This window comes from Mustela nivalis, assembly GCF_964662115.1.
Source record: "Mustela nivalis genome assembly, chromosome: 18".
Lineage (NCBI taxonomy): Eukaryota > Metazoa > Chordata > Mammalia > Carnivora > Mustelidae > Mustela > Mustela nivalis.
In genome coordinates this window covers 38,076,205-38,097,568 of record NC_139037.1, presented here as the reverse complement: position 1 = coordinate 38,097,568, position 21,364 = coordinate 38,076,205, and the positions used below count along the sequence as shown (strand labels likewise).

Sequence of the window (21,364 nt, the reverse complement as noted above, 5' to 3'; positions counted from 1 at the left end):
TCAGATAATCAGTTTCTCTTGCACTACCAGGAGCTCAAAAATCCAGTTGCATTGACTCCCTCTTTAAAAAAATGCATAAACGACAAATTCCTCAGTGCTCTTACGGTTTAAGAAAAACAGCTTCAGGAGGAGGCAGGGATCCGCGTGCCCCACACCCTCACACAGTAAATGGCCTCGGCCAAACTGAAATCCCAGGTGTCCCTGCAAAGCTGGGCTCCCACGTCCGGGGCCCTGCTGAAGTGAGCTGAGTTCACGGGAACTCTAGGACTGATGGCGTCCTACAGGGTCACCTGGAAATTCAGGGCTGGAAAGGATCATGAAAGCCAGAGTTTGAGACCCAGGAGGTGACTCGGGGGACTTACAGTCACCCTTCCTCTCACCAGTGGGCAAGTGGTATCCCAAGAGAAGGTTGAGTTGTTGAAGCTCCTAGGAGCTCGACTGCTGGTAGACAGACACCTGGTCTCTTGGCCCCCAGACCAGCCCTCCCATCTGGTCTCCAGTGAGCTTCTGTCTAAGTGGAGAGACCACGCACTTTTCAAAATTTAAAACCCACATTCACTTCCCACAGGGAAATCATGGAATGAGTATCTTTCCTCATCCTTGGTGGCCTTCTGCAGTGCACTGAGGGGGAAAGGACTTTTGGGCTAAGGGCGTTCCGCTGGTGGCAGACGTCGTGGGGGCCCACCTGCTTCTCTTCCAGTCCCTTGGCACGCCAATGGACTCTTGTTTCTCTTAAGTAAATACCCCAGCTGGGAGCTCCTTCAGCCCTCTGTGGGCCAATTCTGAGATGAACTCCAGACGGTATCCTAGAGGATGGCTGGAAGGAATGCACCCAGTCCTCGAGCAGTGGCCACTCTCTCACTGACACACCTGAGTGGTTTCATCCCTCTCCCATGACTCCTGGGAGCTCCTCCTACATACAGACCTCCATCCATGTTCTTATCTTAGGGTCTGTTTTGGGGAGACCCTCCACCCCCACCCCCAGCTAAGTCACTGATGGGATCTTAAAAGACCAAGAAGATGAATGGACTTTCTCCCTGACAAGAGCCAAACGTACTCCGAACCCTTAAGTACTCACTGAGGCCTCTCCACCTGCCCGTAAAACGTCTGCCTCCAGCCCTGCCCACCCTGGAGTCACCTCCCCCGCCGCAGGACACATAGAACACTCAAGTCCAAGTCAGAGAAAAACGACTTGTCCATCATGTGAAAAGAGCAATAATTTAGGAAATTAATTGCAAATTTACTTTCCCTGCTTGGTTGCCTTTCTCCTTTTATGTGGATAATTGAGAGCATATTATATTAATTTGACAACAAGAGAAGTTCAAAAAGAAAACTTAACCTCGTGAGCAGCGGGTTGCGAGCGGATGGGTGTCTGTGGACAATCCCACAACAAGCAGGAGAGACCAACCCGTCACAAAGCCAGCCGGCGGCTGGGCGCACGAATGGGTGTTTTTGCTAATGAAACCGCTTTGCCCAGCTCCCCAACTTTCACCTTGAAAATGCGCACTGTTTGCTCAAGAGGCAGAATCCACTCCTGCGGAGACAAGGCTGACTGCGTGCGGGGGGCATGCTTCGGAATGTAATTCAATCATCATGACATCTCCGAGAAAGGGCGACTCTACAGGAGCAAAAAGCATCTTCCGAAGTTTGGGCTCCTCCCCCGCCCCGAGAATATCTGAATTTCATCAAAGCAAACATTTTTCCCAACCCGTGTGGAAGAAGCAGGGGTCAGGGCCCTTTGTCCTACCATAAGCTGCAGAGCACCTTTCCTTGCCTGGGGCACCCCCACCCTGAGCCGGTTACCTCCTTCAAACTCCAGGATCACTTCCCAGGGGTGGGGGGGAGGGGGGGCGGCGGCGAGGGTCTCCTGTCCACCTCAGATCAGTGGGCCGGCCCTGCCTGGGGAGGATCAAAGGCAGACCCTGTAGGTGATGCTTGTATCTGCCCCTCACTGGGGTCCAAACAGTTGGCGTTTGTTATCATCCCGTGTAGGGATGTGGGGTGACAGAGGAAAGAGCACGCAGCCCCCCCACGCAGTGCTCTGAAGTGAAGTCAGCTGGTACCTAAGGCCTGAATTCCTCCCCCCCACCCCAGCTCCCTCACAGCACACAGCACGCTTGATGCTGGATGGGCTGGAAGGGAGTTCTACCCCCAGGCAGGAAGGAGGGGGAGGTGGGAAGCAGGGGTGCTGTGAAATGAGAGATGGGAGGGGGCTGGGACTCATTCATCAAAGTGGAAGGATGAGAATCCACAAAGGTCCCCTCTATGCTTGAGAAGTCACTGGGGAGAGAGTCGGGAAAGACCCCTGCCTTAGAGCCGGAGATGGGTAGACACCCCGTTAGGGATTGGGTCCAGGGAGGGAGAGAAGATGGCAGACGCAGGGATGAGCTGCCCAAGGAGCCCTCCCACTGTCAGCATGACCACCTGTCCCCTTCCGCGGGACGTCCTCTGTACCCGAGGCCACCGGCCACTCGCTGGGCCCCTGAGTCCCTGCTGGCTGGGCAGCCCGGGGCTGCGGGGTCAGCAAGGCGTCCCGGAGGAGCATGCAGAGTGACTGTTAACGGTGCACGATGCCCAGGGCAACGTGCTCAGCCCTGAGTGGAGGCACGGAGACCCAGCAGCCTTCCACAGAGCCTCCCCTCCTCCCACCCGGGTCCCCAGGCCTGAGGCACTGGTCCAGAGAGGCCCCAGGGGTGCCCCCTGCCCACACAGAGTGGATGGTGGGGAACCCCATCCTGGGAGCTGCACCTGTGGCTTCTGAAACCAGGAGGGAACACAGCACCTCCTCGCCGAGAGGCAGCATGCCACCGCGCAGTGACACAGGCCTCCTGGAGCCCTCAGGAGGCAAGAACCCAGGGAAAAGCCTGGGGGAGGGGAGCGTTGAAAATAAAGACAACGTCCTCCTGGAGTCCTTCTTTCTGTCAGGGCTTGGGGTGACCACGTGGGCCTGGGCTGTGTGGCTGTGATCACCTGGCTTTCCCTTGGCCGGGCGTTTTGGGATTCCTCCCCGCTTGTCAACCAGAACCCTCAGTGTGCATCCTCTGTTCCCCCAGACCCTAGTCAGAAGGCAGCAGTGGGCACAGGGAGCTGCCAAACTTCTTCGAGATCTATGGTTTTCCTGTGGGCTTTCGTCATGGATCCAAAGACTCAGAATCTCTCCCCTCTCTCCACTCCTCTCCTCCTAAATGAGAGACTGTACTATGGCCTTTGGGTGGGGAAAAGGTTTGAAGAGTTTGCAGGAGACGTTCTGGAAGGGAATGTCCCCAGAGGTCAAGGTTTACGATTGTCCTATTGCAAAGCCCAGGGTTGTTCAGGGGGACAATCCTGGGCTTCTGTCCCCTCCCACAGGGGACACTTGATTTATTAGGGAGTGTGGGGATTCTGTCAGATGATGAGAACACCTTTTGCCCCCACGGGACCCACTGAATGGGGAGCCAGGGCGCGAAAGGAATTCCGAAGTTTCCCAAACAGCAGCAAGGCTTAGAGGCACTGCAGAAGTGGTGGGGGTCTGAGGTCCATCTCGGACAAAACAAAACAGAACAAAAACTAAGCAACAAAAAACGGGGGGGGGGGGGCAAATTTAATCCTTCCTGTATCCTGCCCCTCCCACCGGGCGGGGGTGGGGGCACGGGCCGGGCCAAAGCCTGGGGCAGCAAACAGAGGCCTCAAGCAAAAAAAATCTCCATTGATAAAAATCTCCCAACTACGATGATTCCGGGGACCTTCCCATCGAAATCTACCCTTCGCGGGATGTAAAGAAAATGGCGAGGTTGGCTGCACGGAAGCCGGGCATGGGCCGGCTCTTCCACACCCGGGACGGGGGATGGTAACCTGCCTCGGTTCCCCCTACGCATGGGGCCTGGGAGCAGTTGTGGGAGCTCGGTGCCCGGAGTCACTGGTACAGAGACTTGCCCATATGTGCCCCCGGCTCTGGCCCACCCACCGCGGCCCCTGCCCCAGACCAGGACGTGTCTGGACCCTGGCACGCTTAGGAGTTGGTACTTGCGAGGCCCGTCTCAAGGTGGGCCGAAAAATGCAACTAACTACCCAGCAAAGAGCCCAGGGTTGGCGGGGGGTACAGAGTGGGCAGCCCCCTAGTATTCTCTGAATGTCCTCCTGAGGCTTCCATCAGGGAGGACAGCTCGGGGGAGGAGGATGATGGGGGGAGCGGGAGTGGGGAAGGAATTCACATAATGACTCGAAAGTGTACTAATGTTTCACAGCTTTATTTTTATTAGCAATACCAAGATAAGTTATTGAAGCATTTTTAGTATTGGTTTACATTCCATTCATAAATGACCTAACTTGTAACTCAGCATACAGCACACTTATAGATAGAGTTCGACACGTATTCAGAAAGCTACAATTATTAGAACTTACATGCCTTCATTACCAGGAACGCCTTAATATAATCTTCTCATTACTTCCACAATACTCTAGTCCAAAGCACACGATAACCCAGCACCGGGCTCCGCATGTTTTGCTTTCCATCTCCACGTCTGAAGTTGTGCGTGCCCAGTCGCCGTTCACTGGAATGTTACTGTCCTCCGTTCCCGGTTAATAGGAAGGCCTGACACATATTAAACTAGCAATAGGACTGCTTAAATACTATGGAGAAAGATAACGACCGCACTTCTCTGTATTCTTCTAAAGTGTTACAAAATGCAAGTCAATTCGGACACAAGCGGTAATGCCAACGGGACCCGTCTCGAGAAGCTTGGCGAGCTGGTGTAGCGGACCCCACCCTGCCCCGTCAGATTTTTCACAGGTGAAGGCACCTCCAGTGCACCAGCATCTGTCACTCAGGATTCGGGACTTTGAGGGAATTTCCTCGCTCATTCAAGTTACTAAGCCTTCGCGATCCGTGACTAATAAAGGAACATATGGGGCAGTATTTTTAGCCTTCCTGATTCTCTCCTAGATATACTGTAGGTCGGTGTGACGTGCATTGGCGTACCTTTGCCAATAGTCATTAGTTATTCAACGCACATATGTGTATACATTCTTCTCTTGACTTTACACGATTAACAAGCTGCAGAGAGCCACCGAGGAGCACGAACAGACAAGGGCAAGTCCAGCTAGACCGACTAGAACAGGGGGTGTCACTTACCTGCAAGAAAACGTGCAGATTCGTTAAACAATCCAGAAACCATGGAGGCGAAAGGCCTTTGAAAGCAAGGACAGGGCCGCACTCCCTAATTGTTTAATGGAGTAATGACAATAAAGCAGTATTTATAAAATTTGGTCCTTCCGTCTCTGGCTAAAGCAAGAGTAGTCTACGTGATTAGAGCAGGTTGGCAATTAGGCGTAGAGGTGCTGTTGATCAGCGCTAAGTAATAGGAGATAATTACTACTTATTTGAAACCTGGGCTTTGCACACAACATCTGAATATAAAAAAGAAAGAACCGGATTCCTTCTGTAGCGAAGATGTGGCCTGTAACTACAAGGCTGTGGGCGCCGACCGTCCCTGTGAGTCGGCAGCCGGAGTGGGGCAGAAACCAGGGATCCCTGCCCTCGGCATGAGACAGCAAGGGGGTCACGCTGTCACTACACCACATGGCGACGGCTATGCGGGAACAGAGACTTTGCACGTCCCCAGGGACGTGGGTCTCTGTTCCGACAACCCTCTGGTCTCTCAGCTTTCTCTTCCTCCCTCCTGGTCTTAAGTCATTACTTGGGAGAAAAAAAATGTGTGTGTATCTGTGTCTCTGCACATTTTTTTGTTGTTGTTGTTTGTTTGTTTTTTGGGTTTTTTAAATTTTTGTTTTGTTTTTTAACCAAACAGCTCAACTGCTGTCTTCTCTCACCCAGGCTTGGTCCTGGGCGGGAGGTATCGAGCCATCCAAAAAGAAAATGCACGTAGAAACCGAAGTGAAAGCTACCAGACTTTTCTCCTGCTTTGGAGGCACTGTCGATTCAGACAGTAGCTTTTGGAGCCAAAAATATGCAGCAAAAGGAAAGGAACATAAACAAGGCTAAATGTCACCAGTGTTTGCCGACTTACAGACACCATCCATTTGTTTGTTCTGAAATGACGAGTGGACCATTTGGCAAATACAATGGTATTCACACAACAGTTCTGTCATCCTGCAGTGAGAACGACATCACGTCAGTGGCATTCCCATTTAATTTAAAAAGAGGGAAGGGGAGGAGGAGGAGAATGCCCAAAGAGTTGGGAGAGGTTGCCTCTTCATCAACACAGAGTCCACAGGAAGGCTCTGGAAGAGAGGACAGCCCGTCCCTGGGAGGTGGTTCCTTTGGGAGATCCCAGGAGATGGCCCCTCGGCTTTGTCCCAGCAGGGTCAAAGGGACGAGCTCTGTGGTGGGCTGTGAGGCAGCCAGCCGGAGCAGGGCTGGCAGGATGGGGTGGTGATCTGTATTAACTTAAAGGATCTGCCCTTGGACTCTAGCACAAGCCAAAGGGTCCTCCCAGCTGGGCTCTAACATCAGACCCTAGACACACACACTGTTACTGGAACCAGGCTGGACTCTAGAAGTCAAAGAACAATCTGCCAATGATAAAGTCCGGCAAAGAAAAGGAATACAAAATTGTGCTTCAATCAGAGCCTCTGCAAGCCAGTCCCTCCAAGGATCAGCTCATAAAGAAGACAAGAAGGAGAAATGATTGCACATCGGGCTTTCAATAAAGCACGGCAGCTCCGGAGGCAACAAGGCCCTACCGTAGACATGCCCTGGGTCTTCCAGGCTAACCGCCCTCCTTGGCGTTGACGGAACGTGGGCTCTGGTACATGTGATGGGTTTAGGTTTTGTGGTTCCCTTCCTGTGCCATTTTCCTAACTTAACCTCCTTTCTTCGTTAGAACCTGCTGGCTGCTGTCCACCCCTTCAATCTTAGAATCATCCACAAGACCAAAAATGTGCCAGATGCCCTGGGCTGTGCACCCACAGCCTGCGCGTGGGTGTCCTCACACACACACACGGGGAGTTCCATGCTGTTTCCACACGCTCCGGCCAAGGCCCCCTTGGACTTCCCTAACTGACCAACCACAGCCTTTAGCCATTTTTTGGTCAAACACCGAGCAGGAGGGACTTCACTTCCTACCTGAAACACTTGCCTTCTATCCAGAAGGCACAGAATTGGGTAGAGACAGAAATGGTAGGACCCCTATGACAGATGTCATCACAAAGTCCCCAGAACTGCCTTGAAAGCTGAATTTCCCACATACCAAGAAAAGCCATCCGTAACCTATCATGGCAGATGTGAGGAAGTAAAACATGCTCTAAAACCTTGATGGAAAGTAAGGTTGGTACTTGCTTAGTGCCAAAGGGACCACTGCAACCAAAAGTCACTTGGACATTGGGACGTCTGGGTGGCACCGTGGGTTAGGTGTCTGACTCTCGGTTTCTTTTGGCGAGGGTTGTGATCTTAGGGTCGTGGGATCAAGCCCTGCATGGGGGAGGGGAGGTCCATACTCAGCATGGGGTCTGCTTGAGTTTCTCTCTCCTTCTCCCTCTGCCCCTCCCATCTGTGCTCACTCTCTGACTCTCTCTCAAATAAATAAATACATCTTTTAAAAAGGTCATCTGGACATTGGCACCATTCCCTTCCAACAACCCCACACGGACATTCACTTCCACTATAAAACACCGACTCAACCGAGAACCATTTATCCAAGCTCCTTTACATCCACCGTCTGTTCATCCTTTCCCTTCTGCCCACCAGTGAGAAAACTGAGGCTCCCAGAGGGCACGCTCACCTCTGAGCCAAGACAGAGCTCCTGCCTCTTCCTCCTCTGCTTACCCTGGCCGTGACTGGGGGGGACTCTGGAACTGCCATGAGCTGTGGAGGCATCTTCTCCTGCAAATCTGAAGTGCGGTAGGCAGGGAGATGGCCTTCCAAGAACAGGCACACCGGGCCATCTGGGTCTAGAAGCCCCCTTTCCTGAGAAAGCCTCTTGTGTCTCGAGAAAGTCTCTTGTGTCTCTGGCTTTGCAGTCCTGGCCCTTCCCGGCACCATCTCCCTGTCCGGTGATGCCACGGCACACAGGATCCCACGTGTCCCCTCTAGGGATGACACAGAAAAAAGCATACCCTTCTTTACACTGGAACCAGTGACAGCCCGGGCAGGCTGACATGTGGGCCCAATCCAGTCCATCGCCTGCTTTACTACATAAAGTTTTATTGGAACACAGCCACACCTATTTGTTTAATTATCATTTATGGCTCCTCTGACGCTGTGGGGCAGGGTCCAGTGGCTGTGACCGAGACCACACAGCCTGCAATCCTAGCTTATTTCCTCTCTGGCCCTTGAAGAAAATAGTTGCCAACCCCTGCTTTAGACTGTGTAGCCGGTCAAGGGTGAATATTTTCAGACTGTCTATGCTGGAAATCAGTGCGGTTTTTGGAGGACCAAAGTAGCATTTTAAGAGCGTTCCACTTGGATGCCCTGGTTCATTTGATCAGACGTCTTAGAATAGATGACGTGAAGAGGTTTCATTGGACCCTGTGTTCATTTTTTTTTTTTTTAAAGATTTTATTTATTTATCAGAGGGGGGTGGAGAGAGCGAGCACAGGCAGACAGAATGGCAGGCAGAGGCAGAGGGAGAAGCAGGCTCCCTGCCGAGCAAGGAGCCCGATGTGGGACTCGATCCCAGGACGCCGGGATCATGACCTGAGCTGAAGGCAGCTGCTTCACCAACTGAGCCACCCAGGCGTCCCCCCTGTGTTCTTTTTTAAAGGAGGGGTTCTAATTCTTTCATTGCTATGAAAGCCCAAGGAACCCTTGGTCTCAGGCATAATTTGGGTTAGGGAAGCCAGTTTCCCAGTTACCTGTGAATAATAAATGAGGACTACTAGGACCTTTGTTGTTAATGACTGTGCCTCCCACTAGCTTCCCCTGGGGCCTGGTGGCTGCCTCGGTCCAGAAGCTACTGTGCAAGGGCTCATGGCCGTGATAGGCATGCTGGTGGTGCCTCCTGGCTCAGCGTGGCTTCTCTGCGTGCCAATCATTCCAGAGCATCGAACGGCAAAGAGGGTCATGCCCTTTTCACTGCCTTTCTCTTTAAAGTTTCCTGTCAGCCTTGTGCCTGGGCTCACTAAAAGACACAGGGAAAACTCTGCTTGCAAGACTCAACACACAATGACCCCCCAGCCATCTGTCCTAGGTCTGAATGGCAAAGAGTAAGGGTGATCTGGTTGCTTTCCAAATCCACAAAGTGGGGTGAGACATGCTCTGTACCCTTGCCGTGCTCTGGAGCCAGCCCTCAGGTGCTGTGCAGACTGGCCTTTGTGCTGTCTGGGGGCACACGGACACCCGTGCCTCCCATGCTCTCTGACCTCCAAGCCGCTGGCTGGCCCACCAGTTCATCAAAGTTTCTCAGACTGGACAAGGCGATTGCCTGCCCTGTCCTATCAGTGGCTGTGAGCGCTGCTCCGATCTGCCCTTACTCTCTAATTAAATACTCATGTGGCTCCTGTCCCATTACAGGACCAAGGTCAAATCTATTCCAACAAACCCGAGGGCACATCCAAGTTCTTTAATGGCACTCAATGACCTTGTATGTCATGTTCTTCAGTAGGGTAAAGAAATGCGGGCTATGCCTGGAGTCTAAAAGACACCTCAAGAAAGGGAAGCTTTAACTGGAGTGGGATTTTGCCAGATGAAATTGAGCCTCTAGTGGGATCTGAACCACTCTAGAAGTAACAGTGTATGTCCTCCAGCTTAATTCAAGATGACTCCTGCTTGGGATCTTCTGTGACACATTTCGGGGAGGCGAATGTTCTACTGTCTACGGAAGTACCTTTTAGAAAGTTCACCGATGGGCTCTGAACATTGGCACGTGCGACAAGGCTCTCCTGCTCAACGGGCTGGGGTGGCCCCTTTCTTCAACTCTCTCTTTGAAACGCACTGGCTAGGAATGGGCAGGTCTCACTGGCCAAGCACCCCAGATCCAGGATGCTAAGGAATGTTAAGACCAGAGTTTGAACAGTTAGGAAGCAGGCATGTAGAATCAGGGAAGCAGCGCCTAGAAGTAGGGCCACAACAGGAGTATTACCCACAGATTTCAGAGTTACACACCATCTCCTCCGACACACTAGCCTCCGACACACACCTGCTATTGCGCTCTGTGGGGAATCTACGTGATCCGAACAAGATTTTTTTTTTTATACTGATGCTTCTTCAAACACTTTTATGCCCCATGAGAATAGAAACAGACGGACATGGGCTCCTCCCACAAGCCTGTTTCTAGGGGCATCAAAGTGGGGATTTGGGTTTGCTAACTAGACCAAATCAGACCCCAAACTCTCCTGAGATGAGAAATACCAGAATAATTCTTTGGTTTGGCCAAACCCAGCTTCTGGAGGAAACCAGATATCAAGCTGGTGGCTCCGTTCGGAAATCCACATCCACTTTGCATGGAGCGGAGAAGAAGGAAACAAAATCAGGAATATTTGATTCCTTGTGCCAATATGATTTCCAATCTTGCAAAGTCAAGCCAAGGGCGATTTGAAGTGATCAGCTATCATTTGTGCTCCTGGCAATGGTAGAAAGACAGTAAGCTGAACTGGGAGAAAAAAGCCCCAATTGCCCATTCTGAATCCAGTGGGATGTCAGACCCCCCCCCCCCCACTGCAACATCTTAGGAAGAATGAGTATGCTTGGCCCTCCTGGGCCCCAGGACACAGAGCAGCCCGTAAGAAAATAAGAAGAGGGTTTTGATTATGGCCACATATGGGAGTGGGGGAGTGAACACTGCACAGGGTCAGGCTAGTCCCAGAGGCAAGAGGATGGAGCCTTTGCCCGACCCGAAGCAAGCTCAAGAGCCAGGGAAAGGCCTCCCTTGCCTGCTCCCAAGCTCAAGCAAGACGATACAGAAGCAATGAGGTCCGAATGAAAGGCAGAACATGTGCTCGCTAAAAATAGGCAGTTTACGGCCAGAATCTGTTTTGGCATCTTCCCACGAGTGCAAAGGAGAGCAGGAGGCCTGGGCCCTGACTTGGACCCTGCGTAGGAGGGCCTGGACCCTGATGCCTGGTTTTTGCCTGGCTGGACTGAGGGTCCCCATTCCCCTTTCCAGCAAGGGGCCACAACACGTACCCTAGGACCTGTTGCCCAAGGGCTGAAAGGTTAACTAAGCAAAATTTTTTTGCATATACCCCAGAGCTGTCAGGGGAGAGTGGTAAGCTGCTTTTGGGAGGGGGAGAGACGTGTTTAAGGGGTTCAGAGGACCAGGCTCACTAGAACAGGCTCCCTGATGCTGCCTTCCCCTCCACCTTCACCTGTGCTGAAGGACACCCGTGCAAGCTCCTCCAAGGCAGGCAAGCCTTCCTTCGGCATTGATAGGAAGATGGGAAAATTAATAGGGGTAATAGGAGCTCATTTCAATAAGAATGAGCTCAGGAACATGCCAGGTTTTGATCTTTTCTGATGCATGGATTCCTGGCAGGAACTGTGGTCCTACATAGGTATTTGAAAGAACTGAATCTAGACTTTAAAACAATCCCCAAACAACAATAAGAGAAGAAAAGTCACAAACTTAAAACAATGATGAAATTAAAAAAAAAAAAAAAAAAAAGACTTACACACTGTTCCTCCAGGAAGAAAAGGGGAAAAACACTGGACTGACATAAAGTCCTTTTCTCCTTCTTTTAAACACTGTTTTTAATTGCTTCAAAAGTAACGAATTGTATGTGGGTAAAAATAGAGCTGGGGTGCTGGTTAACGGGGCCTTGTGAATCATTCAGCATAAGGAGCTGTCAATATTTTTTTGAGCTGTCAGAAATCCATTTAGTGATTTTTGACAATTCAAAAAATATATATTTCTGATTACTCGATCCAGTTCTTAGTGAATTAGGGAAGGAGAGGGGAAAAGAAATATACCAATTTCAATTATGAACCAAGCCCGGCTTCCTGAATTCTGCTCTGTGCTCAAAGCGACATCAGAAGTCAGAGCTTAAGAAATACCCCCTTTCCTTTTCCTTCTCTCCTTTCCTTTCCTCAACAGGTGCAGTCAAGTCACAGACATCCATTTATAGATTAAACGTGGAACGGTCCCACGACCGTTTATCTCCAAGTGGGACTTCTGTGGCTGGCAATAATACACCGGGCTGCTATTCGGAGAAAGGCTTTCTGATACGGGTATCTGGGAGCCGAGAGAACGTCTTCCATCGTCCCTGCCCACCCCAACGTTCATTTGATCCAATTCTAGGCTTCACATTTATTATTACATTTTAAGATCTGGAATTACTTTGGGGTAACCGTATTCTTGAAGGAGGTAAAGAAGTGCCAATTTGCTAACAAGATCAGGCAGGCATAAGTCCAAGACACGTGGGATCACAACCCTGCTAGCCAGGGCTTTCACAATGCACATTTCTCATCAGAACAACGGACAGACAGGTGAAGATACAGAGGGACAGAAGGCGATCATAGAAGGCCAACGTCACAGTAACTGCTGTTTGGAATGTCTAAAGATGAGTCACAAACACCCCAAAACAATCTCCCTGGTTGGAGAGAGGATCACTTTATTTCTACAGTGTGGTTAGTGTGATATGATTTTTCATACCCTCTAAGTCGATACAAAGAAAAGCTTAAGGAAGCAGGTTTGGCTTAGCAAAGCAGGAAGCAACTGTCTTTCGCCGTCTTACGCAGAAGTTAAAAATACTGAAGGGTTTGCAAGTTACCGTGTCTTTCTGGTTTTGTTTTTAAAAATATTCTCCCCCTCGAGTTAGAGATTAAAAACAGGAACAGTTCGCACTGCGAGACCCCAACCCCCCTCCGCGCTTTCCGTACAGGCATTTCGGGTCACCGGGGTGGGAACCCGAACGCAAAAGCGGGCGTGCTAGAACTTCCAAAGGAAATCGACTCTCGTGATTGTCTACACTGTACATTACAGCATCGCTGGGGTGTTCTCGTGGTTAGTTCGAAATGTGCTAACGGAGGAGTCTACCTCATTTTTTAAAAATGCACAATTCAGCACTGATGTTTTGGGAAATGAACTAAAGGAAGAGGATTCTAAAACTTACCACACAAGTCTGGCCTCTTGATACATCCAGAATTTGCTGTGCTACTCGCAAGTCCGTTAAAGGCTGCTAAGCCATCAGAACTGTAGGCCCTGAGGACCGACAGCATGTTCATCGGCTTCTCCAGGCCCGGGGGGCCCCGCTCCGGCTTGGGCAGGCCCGCCGAGGGGTCCTGGGCTGGAAGCAGGCCCGGGCCGTGCCACTGCTTCTCGGGCGCCGGGGGCACCGGCGAGACCAGTCCCTGGACCGGCTGAGGGGCGCCCGCGGGCAGCAGGCTGTCGCCGCCGTCGCCGCCGCCGCCGCCACCACCGTCCTTGCCGAGGGCGGACTGGGGTTTGCTCATCATCTCCGGCTCCGTCTCCAGATCGTCTTCGTCGTTGTTCTCTCCCTTGGAGGAGTCCATGTCCTCCGAGGAGGCAATGTCGGAGAGGTCGTCGGTAGCGTTCTTGCTGGCGGTCTCGGGGATCAGGATCGGGGCGTCGTCCTCCGTGTGGGCCTTCCCGTCGGGCTCCTGGGCCGGGCAGGAGCCGGAGGTGCCCGAGCCCACCAGGCCCGGGTAGACGCCAAACTGCTTGTAGAAGTCTGACGGGAAGTTGCAAAATGCAGGGTCCACCAGGCTAGGCCACGTGCCGCTCTTGGGCTCCCCCAGAGTCTCCTTGCCCGGCCCCGGGGCTGCCTTCTCTGAAGCAGCCTCTAGAGGCCCGATCAGGCCGGAGAGTGCCATCTCTTTGTTCGACTGTGCCGAGGGCAGGAGGGCCACCTTGCCCGCCTCCCGGGCCTGGTCTTTGCAGTTGACTGTCACCCCGACGGCGCTGTCTTTGCGCTTTGCCTTGCCCAGGTGGTTGGCCTGCAGGTGAAGGGCCATGAGCTCCATAGATGAGGTCGTGAACGCGCAGAACAAGCAGCCGTGCCACGCGATGCTGTCTTGCACGGTCACCGACGAGCCCGGCAGCGACGCAGCATCCGGCCGCACCGACAAGTCCAGAGGCTCGTACTGGGATTTCTCCGACTTCCTGGGGACCGCCTTCGTGCCAGCTTTGTCCTCCCCGCCGTCCGGCCCATGCACCTTCATGGACGGAGGGTCAGACGGGCCTTTGTCCTTCATGTCCTTTTCCTTCTTCAAGGAGCTTAGGACAAAGCTGTCCATGAAAGCTTGCAAGGACCCCTGGAAATTCACACCGTTGCTCACAATACTCTGGTAAGCTCTTCCGATTTCGGAGAAGTGGGCGCTTTTGGAAGGAAGGTCGGTGCCTTTCAGCGTGTCCGAAGGGGCCTCAGAAGTCATGCCGGCAGCCTGCCCCGAGTGATCTGTGGACGAGAGCACTCCTGCTGTCCACTGCTGGGAAGCAGGGCCACCTCTGAAGTCGATTCCAGGGAGACCCTTGAAGGCCCCCCTCAGGATGTCTGGCCTGATAAACAAAGCGGCTTTGTTGGACAGCTCGTCCCTGTGGTCTTGGTTTGGGGGCTGTCCAGACAGGGGCCCGGCTCCGTTCTGCCGCTCCCGGTGGTGCCGCTCTAAGTGGTATTTTAGGGACGCTGACTGGGTGCCCGCATAGTCACAGTGGGGACATTTGTAAGGTTTCTCACCTGCAAGAGTTCGGTATAAGGAGAGAGAGAGAGAGAGAAAAGTGTTTATCTCATTTTGGTGTGCCGAACAAGGCTAGAAGGATCAACATTTGTTCTTGGAAACAAAGCAGCTCAAACTAATAATTAGTTAGAGAACAACTGTTTTTTAATAGAAGAATAATTCGTACTCTTAAGCTTTTTTAATGATTTTGTACCATTTGGGACTATTCAGGAATGACATACTATCTACACACAATTAGCTATCTTTTTCTTTATCTAACATGTGAAAACGGCTGTAGATTTAAAAGCTATGATTATGAAAATTAAGCATAATAATTTCAACCACAGTGATCATTAAAAGTAGAAGTTTAAAAAGACAAAGTATGTAACAAATGGGTGGTTGCAATATTTTGTGTATACAATAGCTCTAAAATTTGTTTAAATTATACACATGGAAACCATTTTTAAACCTAAAAATTTTATGGCACTGTTACGCAAGACTGAAATGAATGATTTAAGTCTCGCTCTGCAGTAAATCATGGATATAATTAGCAAATGGCATACTGCACAAGTAATTTATCATTATTTGGAGGGCACCATTCCAGACGAGCTCAGATATCTGCAGACCTACTGCATTGTTTCTAAATAAAGAACTATAAATACCGATTCTATAAAATATTAATACCATTACCGTGCATTATGATTGCGGCATGTAAAGACATATAGTTAAGATAAAAAGCAGTCAATAAAACTTAAAAGAAAATGAGTAATAAAAAGGTACAAAATATATTTAGTTTCTGTATTTGAAATTAACATTATCTACTGGTCTTTGTAGTGCCTTAAATTTGTACTAATGGCAAACCTAACGCTCCGGTAGTAAAATGTGTAATTTACCTATAATAAGCGCTTTCTAGAGAATAAAAATAGCTTTAAAGAGTGTTTTAAAACATATAAGATCATTTTCATGAATTAAATATTTATTTAAATTCAACACCCAACTTCTATTGTTCTTGCCACCATGGAAAAGCTACCGTAATGGACAGCCGGGACCTGCCCGCGTTGTAGGCTAGAGGAAGGGGAGGAAAATAAAACAGATGTGGATTTAAATATATTCCAGGAATTTGTTTGCAATCTGGGGTCTTTTCTAGACTTTGGAACCGAAAAGCTCCCTGGGAGAAATGGGGCTGTGGCCATCCGTTAGCCGATTCCTGGCGGCGCCCTGTCGATCGCCACAGTCACTCTCCCAGGAAACTCAGTGTCCCCCCAGCCCTTCCGCCATTGCTGGTGTAAACCAGACTGATGTAAAAAGCAACAGCAAATCGTCGGTGATCGGTGCATCCCGAAAACATTTTACCGGGCCCCAGTGGAGTCTCCAAGGCACAGGGCATTTGGAGGTAACAGAGTTGAGAAGAGGGGAGAAGGATTCCTGGGTACCGTAAATAAGAAGCCCACCAGCCCAGGTTCTGAGCAGGGGACTCCGCATCATCTCCAGATTTCGTGCTGGAATGTTGGAGAAGCCACATCTGCCTTTCCAAAATGGTGGCTCTGTGCACCTCACTCCTGCAAGCTGGGGTTGTATTTCTCTAAATGGAAAGATCCCAACTGCCTCTGGCTAGACCAATGACATGGATCAAGCAGAAGACTCTAGCCTTGTTGAGCTAAAGGCATCTATGGCCTCGGACACTGTTCTCCCACTTCTTGGGGTCAATCCCTGTGTTAGACTCAGATTCACCCCAGCCATGCTCTTTGAGCATCTCATCAGAGGCCATGGAACTCTTGGTGGGACAAGCACTGTGGACAGGCTCTTCTGAGCTGACCTGGAAGTTCGGTGACCAAGTGGGAGCAGGAGCAGGTCCTGGAGCTGAGGGGGTAGTAGCTGGGCTTGTGCCAGGAGAGCCTAACCAGAGACTCAGAATCCTGCCTCCCCAGGTTAGTGGGAGCCTCGTGGAGGGCCCTGCACTGAGAACTGGCAGAGGTGAGGCCTGCAGGTACTGGGTGAGACTCAGGTTGCATTTCAGAAATGCACCTGGAAGTCATTAAAGTGCATCTGGCAAAGGGTTTGCCGAGAATGCATGGGTGTGCGTTAGCAGGAGCTACAGAGGGAGAGCATGGACTTTTGCCTTCAGGCCTCAGTGGGGTGAGGGACGGGGACCACAGGGATGTCCAGGGATGTCCATTTCCAAAGGACACACACTTGCAACGTGTACCAGAGCAGTGGTTATCAAACTTGACCATGCATTAGAGTCAATAGGAGACTTTAAGACCTTACTTATGGAACCCCATGCATGGTTCTGACCCTCGAGGTCTGGGGGAAGTGTCCCTGGGGATTCTGATGTGGGGTAAATAGTACATTTTGAAGAAGCCGAAGTGAAACTGCTGGGGAGCTTTAAAAGATGCTGATACCTGGTTCCACCTCCACCTCCAGAAATTCTGGGCTCACTGGCCGGGGATGAAGGCTGCGATTTGGGTCTCTCAAAGGCCCCCATGTGGGCTTCTGCAGATCCTGGATAGAGAAGCACTGCAGGGCTCCCCGGGTGGACACTGCGGGATGGCTTAGCAGGGAAGGTCGTCTGCTCTGGACCCTAGGAAGTGTTTGGAGTGTCTGCACTGGGGACCAGAGACCCCACATGATTTTCCACTGCCCAGGGCACAGGATTCCTACCCTGGGACCTTTGCATCCTCAACCTATAATGTAGGATGGTGGTACTCCTTAAGACAGTACTCCCTAAGGCCCGTGTCAGCTCTAAAACCCACCTCAAGAGCAAAACTAAGTCTCCAGAATGGGGTCAGAGACCCATGTGTGCACCCACATGCCCAGAAATGTGCGGATCCATTCTTTGAAAGGATTTTATTTATTTATTTGAGAGAGAGAAAGAGCATGAGCAGGGGAAGAGATAACGGGAGAGGGAGAAGCAGGCTCCCCACTGAACAGGGAGCCTGACACAGGGCTCGATTCTAGGACCCCGAGATCTTGACCTGAGCTGAAGGCAGAGCTTAACCGGCTGAACGCCCCCCACCCAGGTGTCCCGACACACAATGTTTTGACTGAATGAATGATGACCTTCCACTCCCCAAGTAGAGAGGGCGATTCAGTGAGGAACCAAAGAGATAAGGCCCCAGTTCCCATCGCTTTCAGCGGAGACAGATCATAGAGTTGCTAAAGCAAGTGGAGCTCATACACATACACACCACACACACCACACTCACATACATACATCACAATCCAACATGTGCACAGCATTCATACACACACACACCATACACCACACACATACCCACACACACACCACACACACTCATAGGCCACATGTGCACACTTCACATACAACAGATGCACACACACACCACACATATACATTATCACACACAGACACGCACAGCACATACCCACCACACACTCATATATCATGTGTACATGGTACACACATATACCACACACATATCACACATGCACACTATACACACAACACATGCACACACACTATACACACAATGCACACACTTATACGTACACACTCACACATACATACATATCACACACTCATACACCACACATGTACACTACACACACATACCACACACCCATCACACGTGCACACCACATGCACAAATACATACCACACACACACACACACACACCACATACATAACTCACGCAGCACAAGGAGATAAATTTCGGTTCAACCCACTGCTCTTTTAAAGTTCAGAATAGGGGAGTCTGGGTGGCTTAGTCGGTTAAACGTCTGATTCCTGATTTCAGCTCAGGTCGTGATCTCAGGGTTGTGAGATCGAACCCCGCATCACGCTGCGTGCTCAGCGGCGAGTCTGCTGGAGATTTTTCTCTCCCTCGGCCCCTCCTCCCACCCTACGCTTGAGCTCTCTCTCTCTCAAATAAATAAATCTTTAAAAAATACAATGACGTACGGAATAGGCTTTGGCCTCCACTGTTCCAGGGAAAACAGGCCATAGCTGAAAAAAAGGAAGAGCTCATTCTTAGCATCGGAGTCCCCAAGCATCTAGGCCCTGCTAGACGAGGAGCTATTTAGTGAGTTTTCAAGGGTTATTTTGGCTGCACGTGACACACACAGGCTCTAGAAACCCTCCACTGGCCTTTCTGTACCTCCCGCTCACACCAACGGAAGGACCCCTCTGCACGGTTCCAACTCCTGCCTCGCTCCCTAAGGCTGTGTCTGGGTGATGCTTCCTAGCACCCCAATTCCCAGAGAAGTGCTCCAGAGCAAAGTTCTAGGGGACAAATCCACCCCTTTGGATTTTTATGTTAAAAATAAAAACCAAAATCCTCGCTATTATTTTCTTTATAACCCTGAAGCGACACCCACTACGGCCCTCACCTTGAAAGCCTCCATCCCTCACCTTCCCGGGCTTCGTCCCTGAGAGGGCAGAGGGGATGACAGAGGGTTCAGCCCACAACCAGCAGCCCCATGGCTATGTTTCTGGCCAGGCAAACCCCGGCAAGGAGTCATCTGGGACGGGCGTCTTCTGGACAAGCCCAGGCAGCCCAAGGGGCTTGCCGTCCACGGGAAACCTTCCTGCCTGTAACCCAGACAGGACTCCCTGCAAGGGCACATTTCAGAGTACTGGGGGGTGGAGGGGGCAAACCCCTAACACCAGCCTGGACTAGGTGGGGAGAAACCCGTCAGCGCCGTTAGCAGGCTTTGAGGGGGGTCAAGCCCTTCTCTCAGGTTTGGTGACTGACAGCTGCCCAATCTCCCGGTGCTGAGAAAGGCTTCGTAGTCCGGGTCTCCGTGGACGGCCACGTGCTTCGACCTCAGCGTGCTGGGCAAACTCGAATGAAGCCCCAGGCTTCTGGCAAGGGACAAGTCAGGGGGCCACCCAGCATTCTCCACACAGTCCCGTGGCACAGGCAGACCCAGACCCTGCCAGCAGTTCCATCTAGATGAATGATGGGCCACTTAGGCCACATAGTGGCCCAAATCTACACAAAGGATCCTTGAGACTGCCCTAAGCTTTGTAGGGGGTCATGAGTTCTCCAGCTGCCTCATGATGTTCAGGATCCGCTGTGTTTTCATCTGCCTGTGGCTGGAACCAGACACTGGGATGTCTTCAGAGACAGGCCGATCATAGGGACATGCAGAACAGCAGGGAAGGGGTAGATGGCTGTCCTAGAGGGCAACCGCCACCGGCACCAAGCAGCTGGGAACATGAGGACCTCTGCCATCTGCTAAGAAAAGCCCCACACCCAGATTTCTACGTGCAATATCCTGGTTTTTCAATGGTGGCACCTGCTTTAAAACCTCAAACATCGCCAAGGGCCCCAGCACTGTCGTCTACAGTCCAGGTCCGCACAGGGCAGCCCGTTTGAAGACTGGATCAGGGAAAAGGATGCCCAGTACTGAGCAATTCGCCTACTGGGGAAAGCAGGTGGACACCAGTGGCCTTCTCTGGGGGAATCTCTTGCAATATTTTAAAGGAGTAAGATATGGGCACAAACAGTACATTTCTAGAAAAGAGAGGGTTGTTCAAAAAGGCCTACTGAACTAAAAAAAAAAACCCCATCGGTTCATCATTCCAACAGACTAATGAATTACTGGAAACATCTCACATTAAAGCTGTTACCCACGGACACATGGCACAAGATGTATATTCAACTTCGGGATAACATTGATAACTTCTTCGGGTCTCTGTACCATAAATTTTTAGAAACATATGACCGAGGGGTTTAATTAGTTCATTGTACCTATTTTTACATGAGCATGTCTTTCATCACACTGAGCCTCTACACTGCACTCGACGAGCCCAAGGAACCTTCACCGTTTCGGGGGAAGTTAGTCTGGCCCTCGTTTGAATGGGGTGAACCCCCAAGAGCACCTCTCCGAAAAGAGCGGGCGGACTCACACTACCCTTCTCGCAAATCCATTCAGGGAGCTCTTAGGGAGGGCTTCTCGCTTCTAACATGTGTATGCGCTAAATCTCTAAAAGTGTTTTAACTTTTAAGTCGAGTAACCGAATATTTCCCCGTATTTGCATCCTCTATTTGATATTTATTTAGTCTTTCTACATGTCTTTACTTAGTTAATACCAGGAGAGATAAATACGGTGGTGCCTTCTCAGCAGAGCTTCAGTACATTAATATAAATTGTACACTAATTCCCCCAAAGCATATATATGTTGTAAACCTGAAGACTTTTCACACAGCTGCTTATTGCTAAACAGTGCCTTGTCCAGAAGGGGACAATCTGTGTCTCTAATTGCTGTCACTGAAGCCGAGATTCATTATGTGACTTTCCCATTAAAATGTGAGCATTAATTTGTATAATGAAATATCACCCACTGCAGTGTTCATTAGCCATGCCCTACTGTATACGGCACATTGTTAGCTACCTAGAAACTGTAGTTAATTTCACTAATGGATATTTCCCTACTTAGTGTTTGGTAGGAAATTTATACTGTAACATTACCTCTTAAACTTTTAAGGAAATTTAAATTCAATCAATTATTTTCAACAAAAGTTTGGGATGTCATTAAGGCAGGAACAGCAAGGTTGGGGGACCGCGGAGAAGTAAAATGGGCTTTTCATTCATCTTAGAAATGAAAAAAAAAAAGGGTAGAATTTTAATTCAAAACAAAAAGGGGGGAAAAAAGAATTATTTTGGGGGCAAGCAGATCTTTTTTTTTTCCCCCGTCATTATTCAGGTGACTGTCCCTCACTAATGACAACAACACATGCTCTCCTTTTAGAAAAAAAAAAAAAAAAAGAGGGGAAAGCCCCCATTTCAGCCAATCTATTTTTGAATATTTATTCAGTGTCCTTTCATGACCATTTAAAATAGCCTGG

The 21,364-nt window shown here is 50.4% G+C and overlaps 1 protein-coding gene across 13 annotated transcripts in view; it reads right to left on the bottom strand.

The window, feature by feature from the left end:
• The window catches only part of ZNF536 (zinc finger protein 536), a 423,689-nt gene that overhangs the window by 128,744 nt on the left and 273,581 nt on the right, over positions 1–21,364 (bottom strand). For 12 of the 13 annotated variants that reach the window (XM_082711302.1, XM_082711297.1, XM_082711306.1 and 9 more), the window contains one exon: positions 12,985–14,568. In XM_082711302.1, the coding sequence (XP_082567428.1) occupies positions 12,985–14,568 (1,584 nt within the window). Of the gene's footprint in view, positions 1–4,210; positions 5,111–12,984; positions 14,569–21,364 lie in introns of those variants that run through there. The other variant, XM_082711300.1, reaches the window with a different exon arrangement.